General features: G+C 54.0%; 2 protein-coding genes across 3 annotated transcripts; one reads left to right on the top strand and one right to left on the bottom strand.

Annotated features, from left to right (window-relative positions):
• Positions 1-415: 415 nt before the first annotated feature.
• On the bottom strand, positions 416-9,281 carry SGCA (sarcoglycan alpha). Of its 2 annotated transcripts, none has more exons than XM_052657789.1 (10): positions 9,181-9,281; positions 8,210-8,332; positions 7,951-8,105; positions 7,703-7,775; positions 7,180-7,378; positions 6,586-6,748; positions 5,454-5,662; positions 5,228-5,254; positions 856-1,048; positions 416-555 (listed from the first exon to the last, which is right to left on the bottom strand). In XM_052657789.1, exons 1-9 carry the CDS (start codon positions 9,215-9,217, stop codon positions 868-870), a joined length of 1,167 nt encoding a protein of 388 aa, XP_052513749.1. In that variant the 5' UTR covers positions 9,218-9,281; the 3' UTR covers positions 416-555; positions 856-867. The 2 variants fall into 2 exon arrangements, with proteins under 2 accessions (XP_052513749.1, XP_052513747.1); XM_052657787.1 differs by having other exon boundaries at positions 416-589.
• Positions 4,055-4,582, top strand: LOC128064823 (spermatid-specific linker histone H1-like protein). The gene has a single exon (XM_052657790.1). It carries the CDS (start codon positions 4,055-4,057, stop codon positions 4,580-4,582), a length of 528 nt encoding a protein of 175 aa, XP_052513750.1.
• Positions 9,282-12,442: the final 3,161 nt, after the last annotated feature.

A 12,442-nucleotide genomic window follows, 5' to 3' on the forward strand; every position in this document is an offset into this window, starting at 1 on the left:
TACAAGGGGGCCTCCCTCCAGGGATCTGAATGGGTGAGAGCCCAGATCGCCTGCTTCCAGAACCTCGCAGCCCTCCCAAAGGCAGCGCAGAGGTGGCGCAACAGATCTGAATCCAAGCTCCACCACTTGCCTGCTCTGTGACCTTGGGTAAGTCACTCTCTCTCTCTCCTTGTCTGTTAAATGGGGATAATGATCCAATTCTCCCTCACTATTGGGTTCATGTGAGGATCAATATTAAGGCTGCATATGCAGGTCCTTCCCTCTTACTTACAGAGCATTTGAGAAATGTGAAAACGTCAGGAGTCCCGAGGTCAGGCAGCAGCCCCAGGTTACCTCTGAGGGCATTCACAAGGCAGAAAGGGAAGCAGAAGCAGTGAGGGCTGGGAAGGAGGCTTCGGAGACAAAAGCACAGCAATCAACGAGCAGAGCGGCAGGTGTTTATTCTGGGGGTTCTGATCCCAAACACCCGGTGCCCCACACCATCCTCCAAGCTTGGGGTCCAGAGGGCCAAGAACTGGAGTCAGGAAGAAGGATGCGGTCGTGGTGATGGCCGCTCTGAGTGGGGATAGAAGGGAGGACAAGGCCAGGGCTGGGACGGGAGCAGCAAAGAGAAGAGAGAGTGGGAGCCTGTGAGAACCAGGCCTCAGTTCTCCCTCTTTCCCCATCCTGACCCTCGGACTCTGAGTGCTTGGCACTGGGGGCCACACCCCTGGCACTGCTGGACACCGTCCCACCGCTACCCTGGGCGGCAGACAGGTCTGTGTGCCCCTACCCATCCGCCAACCCCCCGCGACAGCCTTGAGATGGAAACCGCATCATTCCCAGAAAGAGGCTGGCACTGCCAGCTGGACCCACCTGGGCTGGCCCTCAGTGCTGGTCCAGTATGAGGGGCACCTGAGCGCTGTCCACTTGCGGGGGCAGCCGCTCGCCTGTGTGCACGTTGAACATAGGCAGGGTAGAGAGTGGCCTGGGCACCTCTCGGCTAGATGCCATCTGACGCAGCTCCTCTGTGTTCCCACGGATGGTGCAATGGTGGACCATCTGGATGCTAGGGGCACAGGAGGGAGACATACACGATGGAGGGAGAAGGAGAATTAGGAAGTTCTTCGGTGCCAGCTCAGTATCCAGTGACTTCATAGGCTCTGGGTGCAGACATCCTGAGTTCAAACCCGTGTATCCTCTGCAAGTTGCTTAACCCCTCTGAGCTTCAGTTTCCTCAACTGTAAAATGAGGATAATAAAAGAGCCTACTTCCTAGGATTGCTGCGGAGTTTAAATGAGAAAATACAGGTTGGGTGTTCAGAAAAGTGCCTGGCACAAGGTAAGTGTTCCTGAGATACTAAGACATGACTAGGTGCCCACCGCAGCATGGATTTTCAGAGGCCACTGTTTGCTGGGCTCTATGTGGTTTCTATATTCTGATGGTCCCCTGGGTCCCTTCCAGCAATCAGTTTCCATTTCTAATGCTGTCTCCCTTCCCCATCATCCTCATTTTAGTCTGGCAAACCTACTTCCTCCACCTTTTCCTAGCTGTTGCCCAAGTTCTTTCCCTGGTGGACTTTGACTGCTTACGCTTTAGATCCTCAAACCTTGACCCTCTCCCACCCTGCCCCACACTGCCCCCAGCACTGCTTAGCGCAGATGCTAAGTCTTACTTCCTGTCTGTGTCTGAGACCCGGTCTCCTTGAGGCTGGGACCAGGCTCCACCCTCACCGGGCTGGAAACCCTAGGAGGGGCTGAATGAACTGACCGCCACACCCATTAGCAAGGCCCTCCTGAGCTCTAGATCCAGTTTCCTCTAGGAAGGCTGAGCCTCCTTCTCATCTGACATTCTCAGGGGCTTGTTTTCTGCTCTCCGGGAGCAACTTTAATTCATTTTGAGAAGTAGGGTAGCACAGTGGTTGCGCACGAGGACTTGCTTTGGGCCTGAATGTGAGTTCCTCTGCTTACTGGTTGTGTTACCCTGCGTGAGTTATTTGAACTCTCTGCCTCCATTTCCTCAACTGTAATAAAGCTGTTGTATGAATTAAATGAATTAATGCAAGGAAAACATTTACACGTACAGCCAAAGATAGCTATTGTTATAGGGAGTCTTCTGTTGCTATTTTTATCACTGGTATTATTAGAGTAGGTCCACTGATGAACTTGGCCTCCAGTAGAAGGACATTTCCAAGCCCTTTGGCATGAACCCACCCACACTTGTGGGCTTTTCACAGACTCCCTGGTTGCCGGGTCAGACAGACAATAAGAACTGGTTTTCTTAAAGGGGTGGGGGCCCCAGGCAGGGTGGAAGCCATCCTTCTTACTGCTGGATTACTGATCAAATTCAGGAGGGGGAAATGTTTTCCATCTATATCCCCATCTCAAGTACTGGACACAGACTCCGGCTGGAGTCTGAGAGATAAGACTAAAGGAAAGATTTTCCAGCTTCCTGCTGAATGAGCCACTCTCCTCCCCAGGGAGAATAGAACCAAGCACTTTCTGGCCAGCGGAAGGAGGTGGAGCCACCCTCTTAAGGCGAGGGGAGGGTCAAAATGAGCTCTTGAGTCTGGAATTTGGCAAGCAGAGTTGTCCAAAACACAATTTTCCATTCCCAGGCGAAGGGAGGCTGAGACGGGAAGGGAGCAAAAAGAGTGTAGAAGTGGAGGCAGCCAGGCAGGTAATAATCTCGGGCAGGGGAGGCCTTGGTCGATGGGCCCCCTCCCCACCCCTAGCCCCACATCTGGGTCTCATTACTCTGGCAACACACACAGGTGGAAAAATGGTCCAGGGACGTGTTTTCCAGAGCAGGAGCAGAAGTCAGAGCCACAGCGCCCTCCCGCACAATCTTTCCACATCAGCACTTGGGCAGAAAAATGAACAGGCAGGCACTCACACACACACACATATACACACAGCCCCTTGAGCCCTGCCTCTGGCACACAGCTCACAGGAGAGGGTCGTTGGGCTGGAGGATGTTCTGACCAATAAAATCTGATGCAGGTAAAAACCAGGCAGCGGATTCACTATTTTGGATAATTTCAATTTCCTCGAACAAACAAAAAGAAAAATGAATAAAATTGGACTTTGTAGAAATAAATCAACATAAAATCCATACCAGCAAGGGCTAATATCACACACACATGGTAAAACTGGTTATTGACTCAAGATTGATGATAGAAGCATATTTTCCTGACATCAGCAGAGCTAGAAAACTGACCCAGGAAAGCTGGACATGGTGGAAAGTAACTGGTCAGAAGAGAATATTCTCAATGGCAGAAGATAAAATTGGTCAAATTTGGCACAGGCCAAAAAAAATTGAGGAGGAAAATCCAAAACTTACATAGAAAATCACTGTTCCCAATAGGGGAAAAAATTCTACCAAATAAACATGAAAACAGAAAAGAAGGAAATCCTTTTTATTACTTTGTTAAAAAAAAAAAGTTGATCAAGGAATTAAATTGAGTTAGATAGATCAAGGAATTACATTTCTGTTCACACTGGGAAATTTGTTCCCCATAAAAATTCAAAAATGTAGGTATAATACTGATTCTAAAAAGTTTTGTGTTCTTCAACCCAATGAATTGAGATGGTGGGGTCAAAATGGTAGGTTTAAAACTGGGGTCTTGGGCACCCTAAAATCAGCTGGTGAGCAATACCCACCACATGGGTCCATCCGCCTGACTCTCTCAGCCACAGCCCTTCTTCCCAGGCTAGGCATACCAGATGCCCACACTCGGTGGTATCTCCCCTCTGCCCCACCTAGGGGGAACAATGGGTCCACTGTGACCTCACAGGATTCTGGTGGCCTCACAATGTCCCCCTGAGGTCACTACAGAGATAACCTTAGCACCCCCTGCACCTCAGGCACCAGTCTGCCAAGGCCAGCGTAGGTGATCATCCTCGGTCCTCTTTCTGGCCACCCAGGGCAAGGCTCGGGCCAGAGCCCTACAGGAAGTCTCTGAGGGAACCAGGAACTGGGGAACCTCCCGCACCGAGGAGCAACCCAGGAGAGACATCTAGCCGCCATCCTGGAGGTCTCTGCACCCAGTTCCCTTCACCCACCCCAGGAAGAGATGCAGAAAGACACTTCGCTGCCACCCCCATCTGGGCCCTTGGCCTCCAACACTGCCCTGGGGGCAGGCGGGCAGGCCAGCTCATCTGGACTCCCAAGCAAGAGCGAGACTCGGCGCCGCACCAGCCCCAATCCCCACCGGAAGCCGAGCATATCCAAGGTGATCCTGGGGTTCGTGGCAGACAAAGGGGCAGGCCACCGCGTGTCCCTGGCCGCCCTGAAGAAGGCTGTTGCCACCAGGGGCTACAACATGACCCGCAACGCCTGGCGCTTCAAGCGAGTGCTCAAGGGGCTGGTGGACAAGGGCATGCTCAAGCAGGTGACAGGCAAGGGGGCCACAGGCTCCTTCCTCATGGGCAAGAATCATGCCTCCAAGTTTAAGCTCAAGGCCAAGAGACGGCGGCAGCAGCGCCAGCGCCGGCCTGGGCAATGCCAGTCTGGGCAGCGCCGGTTGCTCAGGGGCTCTAAACCGGGGCACAGGCGACCCATCAAGGGGGTTCGCAGGGTGGCCAAGTGCCACCGCAGTTAATCAGGAAGGTTGGGCAAGCAGGCAGGGGTGCCAGGCCCGCCACAGGCTCAGTGCAGCGAGAATAAAAGGAGCCTAACTTATTTCACACCTGCCTCCTGGAATCTTTGGGGTTCAAGGGAGTGGGAGAGGAAGAGGTTTGGGGGGCACACAGGAAAGGTAAGGCCAGGGGTGGGGGAAACCTGGTCAAATATAAGGGTAAGATTTGGGAAGGGCTGGAGAAATTGAAAGCATCCAGATATTAGCTAGTCCAACCACATTATCTTATAGGTGAAGAAACTGAGCCCATCACAGCAACTGTGCAGCAGAGCAGAGCCTTGAACATAAGTGTCTGACTCACAGTGAAGTGTGTGTGTATGTGTGTGTATGCTGGTGCACACACTGGCAGCCTTGTAAGTTGCTTCCCAAACCCTTTCCCCGAAGGTGGCAGCAGATCCTGTCCCACATTAGACTCTTCCACGGAGACCAGAAAATGAGAAAGCCAAGCCAGGATAGGTGGGATCCAGCCCCCAACCAGCCCAGGATTGGAGAACACAGACTAAGTGTGGCCCCATTATCTGGGATTTGTCTGCTGCCCATGGAGGTTGGAGGGTCCAGCTTAATAGTCCAGGGGAGCTCCCACCCATCCCCCAGACTTCTCCTACTCACTCAGAGGTGGCCAGGTCTCTCTTCAGCCTGTGGAAAAACAAAGGAGGGGATTAGCTATTATCCACAACCCTCCTGGTGCAGGCCATGCAAGGGGCCCCTGCTCTTTTCCTGGCCACGGATTCCACTCTCAGAGGGATCTGGGTCCCCAGGCAGCACAAGTGCACAAGGCGTCTACAATGTGAGCACCAGCCTTGGTGCCCTCCCTGCCCTCTGCCCCCATACTCACCGTCCCTCCCGCCGGCAGCACATAACATAGGCCAGCAGCAGGGTCAGCAGCAAGGCCACCAGAAGGGGAACCAGGAGGGTGACGAGTGCGTCGGTCAGGAAGTCTCGGGCTGTGGCCTCGGTGGGCGGGCAGAAGAATGGGTCATGCTCCAGGATCCCACCACCTGGAGCAGGTGCCTCGTCTGCAGGCTCTGGCACTGACTTGTCCACCTGCTCAGGAAGCCGAGGGTTGACCCAGGAGTGGATGGCTAGACACAGAGCCCCCCAGGGCACAGAGCAGGAGTTCTACTCCATGAAACTGCAGGGATTCCTCCCGCCTTGCCTCTCCCAGCCCATGTGATGGAGCAGGACAAGCACTGGTCTAGAAACCAGGAACAAAATTCTAGGAGAGGCAGGACCATACAGGGGTTAGAGTACAGTCCTCAGGTTTGAATCCTGTTTCAGAAAACTTCTGCACTGTGATGATTTACCTCTAGGTGCCTCGATTTCCTCATCTGTAAAATTGGGATGCTAATAGTGGTACCTGTCTCCCGGGTGGTTGCAAGGATAAAACGCACGGATTGCACAGTGCCTTACCCATAGCAAGTGCTCAAGAATATTGATTACCAGTTTCTGGCTGTGCTATTGGTCAAGTCACAGGAAGGGTTCCTAGCCCTGGGAACAGGATCTCTAGGGACCCTAGACACCTCAGCTCCATATCCCAAAGAGCAGAAGTGAGCATCTTTGGTTTATAACACGGGGGTGAGCTATCTATTCCATGTTGCAAGATAATTTGCTAAGTGACACCTTAGAGGAAAGGAAAGTAAACAGAGCTGTCACACAGAAACGCTAGGTGGAGAAAGAAGTTTGGCACCACTCGTGGGAGTGACTGTTGTAGCTTTTGAGTTGGGTGGGCACAGCTGGGGCTCCAGAAGCTGGAGATTATGGACTCTATTGCCCTCTTGTGGGAGAAGGTGGAACATCGGGGGTGTGTGGGTGTGTGTGTGTGTGTGTGTGTGTGTGTGTGTGACAGAGAGAGACAGATAGGGAGACAGTAGAGATAACTGGAGTGACAGAGATGGGATAGGAAGGTGAGGATGGAGGAGACCGTGATGGGGGCCCTGTCCCGCCCCCACTCCCAGAGCCCTCCTCACCAAAGACACATTGCACCAGTCAACTCGGAAGTGAGGTGCCAGGGTATCATAGCAGGACAGTAGTGGAGGCTGGCCCTGGGCACAGCGAGCGTGGCTGTCGGGGGATGCCACCATCTTCAGGCAGGTGGAGAAGGGTGAAGCAGAGCCCACCTTGATGTATACCCTGGGCCCAGACAGAAACCACTATTAGATAATTGAGGGTGCCACTGAACACTGGAGATTTGGGGGTCATGCCCAGCCTGCAATCTGGGATTATGGTGAGAGTATACAGAGCACCCCAGTCTTCTGGGGACCTTGTCCTCCCGGCAATATCTTTTAGTGGATAAATCTTTCGTGTCCTAATGGACACGAGGAAGTGCAAAGTTCAGGGTAACTAGGGTTTTGGCCCTGGAAGGGCAAGAGGAAGATGGCATGACCAGAAGGAAGTGGACAGTGTGACATGACACTAGGAGGTAAAGACTGGCGTGGTGAGCATGCAAGACAATGGATAAGGCCCCACTTGGAAGTTAGGGAGACCCATGTTCTATGCCCACCACCTAGACAAAAGGCAAGTGGCTCCCTCCTCCAGGAAGCCCTCATGGGCTGCATACCTACCCTTCCTTGCGGCCCTCAATAGGAAGGGGGACTCGGCCCCCACGGTCCAAGGCAGAGGTGATGTTGACCAGCTGGAGTTCCCCTGGCTCCCAGAGCCCCCCCAAGGCTGTGAGGAAATGGCTGGCAGGTGTCGAGGGCAGCACTTCCTCCACATCATGGCTGCGCACCAGGAACTCAGCCTGGTATGGCAGCAGGGGGCCTGGGAGGACCAGGTGGGCACTTCAGACTGTACCCAGCCCCCAGCCCTGCATGGATCCTTCCCAACCCTCCCCCCATCTAAGCTCCTCCCCATAACCCCTCAGCTCCCTTCCTTCTGCCTAGTACCTCATATATCACAGGCCTCAAACACCCTTCCCCGACACCCACAGCCTCAACGACTGGCCTGTCAGCAGAGCAGCCGAGAACACAACTCCAGTGTTTTCAGGGTGTCCTGCCCCTGACTAGTTGCTTCTACAACTTCTTCCAGGGGAGATTCCCCCAAGACTGGCATGGTGGGGTAGGGATGAGACGGGGCTGGTGGTACCTTCTGGGTCCCCAATCAATAGCACCAGCACCTGCTGGGTGGTGTTGAAGCTGTCCCGATTGTAGGCTGTGACCTGGAGGATGGAGCAGGGGGCTGAGAGGTTGGGTTGGGAGAGAAACGTGGTGCAGCTGGGCCTGGTGAGAGGAGGCTGAGGAGCGCACCACATTAGAGGCAGGCGACTCATGCAAATGAGGGAGCGCCGGGTCCCTGCTGCATGCGACACAGCCAACTGCGGCCCCTGGTGGTACCTCAATGACCTGGTGCCCGCGATCTTCTGGGGTGGCGGTGCCATAGAGGAAGCCAGGCTGGTAGGGGCTGCGCTGGGTATAGCGGAGCCACCGAGGCAGGTCTGGGTGTCCCTGGAGGTGGGCGTGGTAGGTGATAGGGACGGGAGCTGGGACAGCTGGTGGAAGGGAGGAGAGGGCATTGGAGACATGACAGCAGCCTTCCCCAGCCCTGGGCCAGGCACCCCCCAGCCCACCCCAGTGCCCCTCAGGCCCTTCTCACGGAAGACATGCTCAGGACGCTGCAGGAAGCTTTCGTGGTCCAGGGTGTGTACAAAGACCCGGCCCACAAGTGGGTGCAGAGTGGTCTGCTGGGCCTCGGTGGCCCCCAACCCTTCCAGAAGACCTGTGGGGAAACACGACCCCAAACACAACAGCCCAGCCTCAGTCCCAGCCGGGGAATAAGGTCCCCTTTCCACCCAGTCCTTGGTGGCCCCGAGAGACCAGAGAAATGTGTGAGAGGAGAGGGACAGCTTTGCTGGCTCCCAGGAAGGGCGGGGCGGGGGGCGGGGGGCCTGACTGTGCCATGCACTATCAGTGATGAGACCCAGACCTTAGTTTGGTTTGGATTCATGGAAGCCCCTCACCCCTCATTTTAGGCCCCCAGTGAGAGTCACAATGGGCGAGGATTAATGTCTGGCTGAGAGGGATGTGGGGGGTGTGTGTGTAAGCGCACTTGGAAAAGAATTCCAAGCTGACTATCCGGGAGGCAAGAGAGGAAGGGAAGAAGGGAGGGAGAGGGAAGGACCCCTTGGAGGAGGCAGGTAGCCACTCTAGGGCCTCCCCTAAAATGCAGGGGGAATAGGGTCCACACCAGCGTCCATTAGGAGCTGAGCAAAGGGAAGCCTGAGCCTGGAGGCCCAGGGAGAGGATCTGCCCCAGCAGCCCTCACGTCTTCCCAGGGCCAAATTTAGCCTGGACCCAGAAAGAAGCCAGCCCAGCAGCTCATTAAAGGGCCCAGCACTCTGGGCCTGTGTGGTTAAGGCCCAGCCTGACACCCCACCCCTCAGAGTTCCCAGCAACCCCCGCCCCGGCACCTCACCTCCCAGCCCGTTTCCTAGAGCCCCACTGATGGGAGAATTTATACCCCAAAGTCCTTCTGGCCCCTGCCTCACCCCGACGACCAACCCCTTCACTGAGGATCTTCTCACCGCCTCAGCCTGGGCCTCTCCCCTGAAGAAGACCCCAGCTTACCCCCAAGGAGAGAGATCCAGATTAGCGCTGGTGCCATGGCTGCCCCAGCCTGGGCCTGCCTGTGAGTGACAGAGGCAGGTGCGGGGAGGAGGCGGGGAGAGGCGGGGCAGGTGTCCCAGAGCAGCTGGGCCCGGATCCAGCAACAGGGCCCTCCCCATCCCCACCCGGAGCAGGCGCTAAACCTGGGTGGACCTGGTCTTCACAGGACACGATCCCGCCAATCAGCTCCAGGCAGAGGGGTATTTTCTAGATCCCTAACCTAACCGCCTTGATTCCCCTCTTAAAACCCTAATGACTCCCATTGCCCTGAGCTCCCCAGCGGCTGATGAGCTTCAGGCCATGCCTGTACCTGGTCATGCTATCTAGAATCCCCGCCTCTCTTCACTACCCCCACCAAACACACACACACACACACACACACACACACACACACACACACTACCACAGGCTTCCGCCCCGCCTCACTCTGTCTACACCCCTCTGTGTAAGCTGTTCCTTCTGCCTGAGTTCCCTTTCTGCCCTCATCCTACCAGCAAACTTCCACTCACTTTTCAAGACGCAGAACAGGCACCCCCTCCTCTCTGAAGCCTTTCTGTCCTCCATCCTGCCCCAGGCTGAGCGGGGCTCCCTTTGTCCCTGTGCACAACCCAACCACACAGCATTGTGGGTGGAATGGGATCTTAAGATCCGTGCACCCCTGGACCTGTGTGAGGTTTCTTTCTGGCCCTTGAGACAGAGGGGGTTGCCACCAAACCCGCAAGCAGATGCCCCAGGCAAGGACATCTGGGATCTTCCCTGGGTTGGCCTGAGGGGGAGGGTGTTGGCCCGCAGACTGGGGTGACCCGTGGGCAGCTTAACCCAATGCTGGTCCCGTCCATCTCTCCCACATGATCATCCCACCTGTCCCGGGATAGCCGCAGATTCCAAAATGAGCGCCCACTCAGGCTGTCAGACCGGGCAGGTATGTTTCAGAGTCCCTTTGGTACCTCTCTGCCTTCTCAGAGATGAAGGGCAAGAGGAAGGAAAGAGGCAGAAGAAAGTCAGAGAGCTCTGGGGGAGCAGGCAGAGGTGCCAGAACCCGGCTAGTTGCCCGGGCCCCAGCCCCTCAGTGGCAACATGTGATTCCCTCCCTTCCTGGCTGCAGCTTCTCCTACTATTTTTAGAGCCACCCAATCACACCCTCAGTTGTCTTAAGGTGGCATTGCCCGAACCCAGTGCCACCAGGCTCACTGAGGCCAGCCTTTCTTATTGATCCTTCTCTCTTTTCCCAAAACCAGGGGAACCCGGGACTGGGCCAGGAGCCAGGCGAAAGTGCCCTGAAAGTCTCCACTGGCCCACAGAGGACTTCCCCACCTCAGGGCTGTCCAGGTTGCAATCTGCTGCTATAATACTCAGCACCTCTGTCCTTTGAGGCCTAGGGATAGTGCGGGCGATCACAAGATCTTTAAACCTAGTTTGGAAAATTTTAAATAAAACTAAAGTATCCAGAATAATATAATGAACCTCCTTATACCTATCACCGAGCTTCAACCATGATCAACCCACGGCTGATCTCATTTCATGTATATACTGCCCGATTAATTTCCTCCGTCAATTTTTCAAGAGGAATTTTTGAAACTTTATGACTTTTTGAAAATATAGTCATGCATCCAGTTCAAGATGGCAGAGTAGAAGGACGTGCGCTCATCCTCCTGCAAGAGCACCAAAGTTGCAACTAGCTGAACAACCATTGACAGCAGGACGCTGGACCCAAAAGAAGGTAGTGGAAGTGAAAGCGAAGTCGCTCAGTCGCGTCCGACTCTGCGACTCGTGGACTGTAGCCCACCAAGCTCCTCCATCCATGGGATTCTCCAGGCAAGAATACAGGAGTGGGTTGCCATTTCCTTCTCCACAAAAGAAGATAACACACATGCAAAGACAAAGAAGAAGCCACAGCAAGATGGTAGGAAGGGCACGATCATGATCCAGTCAAATCCCATACCCGCCAGGTGGGTGCCCCACAGACTGGAGACCAATAATACCAAACAAGTTCTGGAGCTACTGTGAAGGTTCTGAACCCCACGTCAGGCTTCCCAGCCTGGGGATCCGACAAAGGGACTGAGAATCCCCAGGGAATCTGGCCTTGAGGGCCAGTGGGATTTGATTATAGGCCTTCCAGAGGACTGAGAGAAACAGAGATTCCAGTCTTGGAGGGCACAAACAAAATTTTGCATGTACCAAGACCCAGAGGAGAGGAGCAGTGACCCCACAGGAGACTCTACCAAAACCACCTAGTGATGGAGGGCCTCCTGTGGAGGCGTGGGTTGGCAGGGGCTCGCCACAGGGATGGGGGCACTGGACGGTTCTTCTTGGCTTAAACCCTCTTGGGTTTGCCATTAACCCTACCATAGAGCCCACAGACCAGAGAGGTAGGTCACCTCAGGCCAAGCAACTACCAGGGAGGGAGTGCAGCCCCACCCATCAGCAGATAATTGGATTAAAGCTTTACTGGGCAAGGCCCTGCCCACCAGAGCAGTTTTCCCACTGCTAGTCCCTCCATCGGGAAGCTTACACAAGCCTCAGCCTCATCCGTCAGAGGGCAGACAGAAGAAACAAGAAGAAGCATAGTCTCACCGCAGCTAAAACAAACCATGTTACAGAAAGTTAATCACAATGAAAAAGCAGAAAGTTATGTCCTAGATGAAGGGACAAGATAAAATCCCAGAAAAACAACTCAATGAAGTGGAGATAGGCCACCTTCCAGAAAAACAATTCAGAATAAAGATAGAGGAGAGAAGATGATCCAGGATCTCGGGGAAAAAATGGAAGCAAAGATTGAGAAGATGCAAGAAATGTTGACCAAAGACCTAGAAGGATGAAAGAACAAGCAAACAGAGATGAATAATACACTGGAAGGAATCAATAGCAGAAGAACTGAGGCAGAAGAACAGACAAATGACCCGGAGGGCAGAATGGTGGAGATCACTGCCAAAGGACAGAGTACAGAAAAAAGAATGAGAACTGATGACAGGCTAAGAGACCTCTGGGACAACATTAAACACATTCACATTATAGGGATCATGGAAAGAGAAGAGAGAAAGAAAGGACCTGAGAAAATATTTGAAGAGATAATAGCTGAAAACTTCCCAAGCAGGGGAAAGGAAATAGTCAACCAAGTCCAGGAAGCACAGAGAATCCCAGGAAGGATAAACCCAAGGAGGAACACCCCAAGACACATAGTAATCAAACTGACAAAAATTAAAGACAGATAACATATTAAAAG

Source organism: Budorcas taxicolor, chromosome 19 (assembly GCF_023091745.1).
Source record: "Budorcas taxicolor isolate Tak-1 chromosome 19, Takin1.1, whole genome shotgun sequence".
NCBI classification, from domain to species: Eukaryota; Metazoa; Chordata; class Mammalia; order Artiodactyla; family Bovidae; genus Budorcas; species Budorcas taxicolor.

Excerpts from the sequence above, each read along its gene's own strand:
- LOC128064823 (XM_052657790.1), top strand. The coding sequence starts at position 4,055 with ATGCAGAAAGACACTTCGCTGCCACCCCCATCTGGGCCCTTGGCCTCC.
- SGCA (XM_052657789.1), bottom strand. The coding sequence starts at position 9,217 with ATGGCACCAGCGCTAATCTGGATCTCTCTCCTTGGGG. Across the intron at positions 8,106-8,209 it reads GCGTCCTGAGCATGTCTTCC|CTGTCCCAGCTCCCGTCCCT; the intron begins GTGAGAAGGGCC and ends CCCTTCCACCAG. Across the intron at positions 7,379-7,702 it reads ATTGATTGGGGACCCAGAAG|GCCCCCTGCTGCCATACCAG; the intron begins GTACCACCAGCC and ends TGGTCCTCCCAG.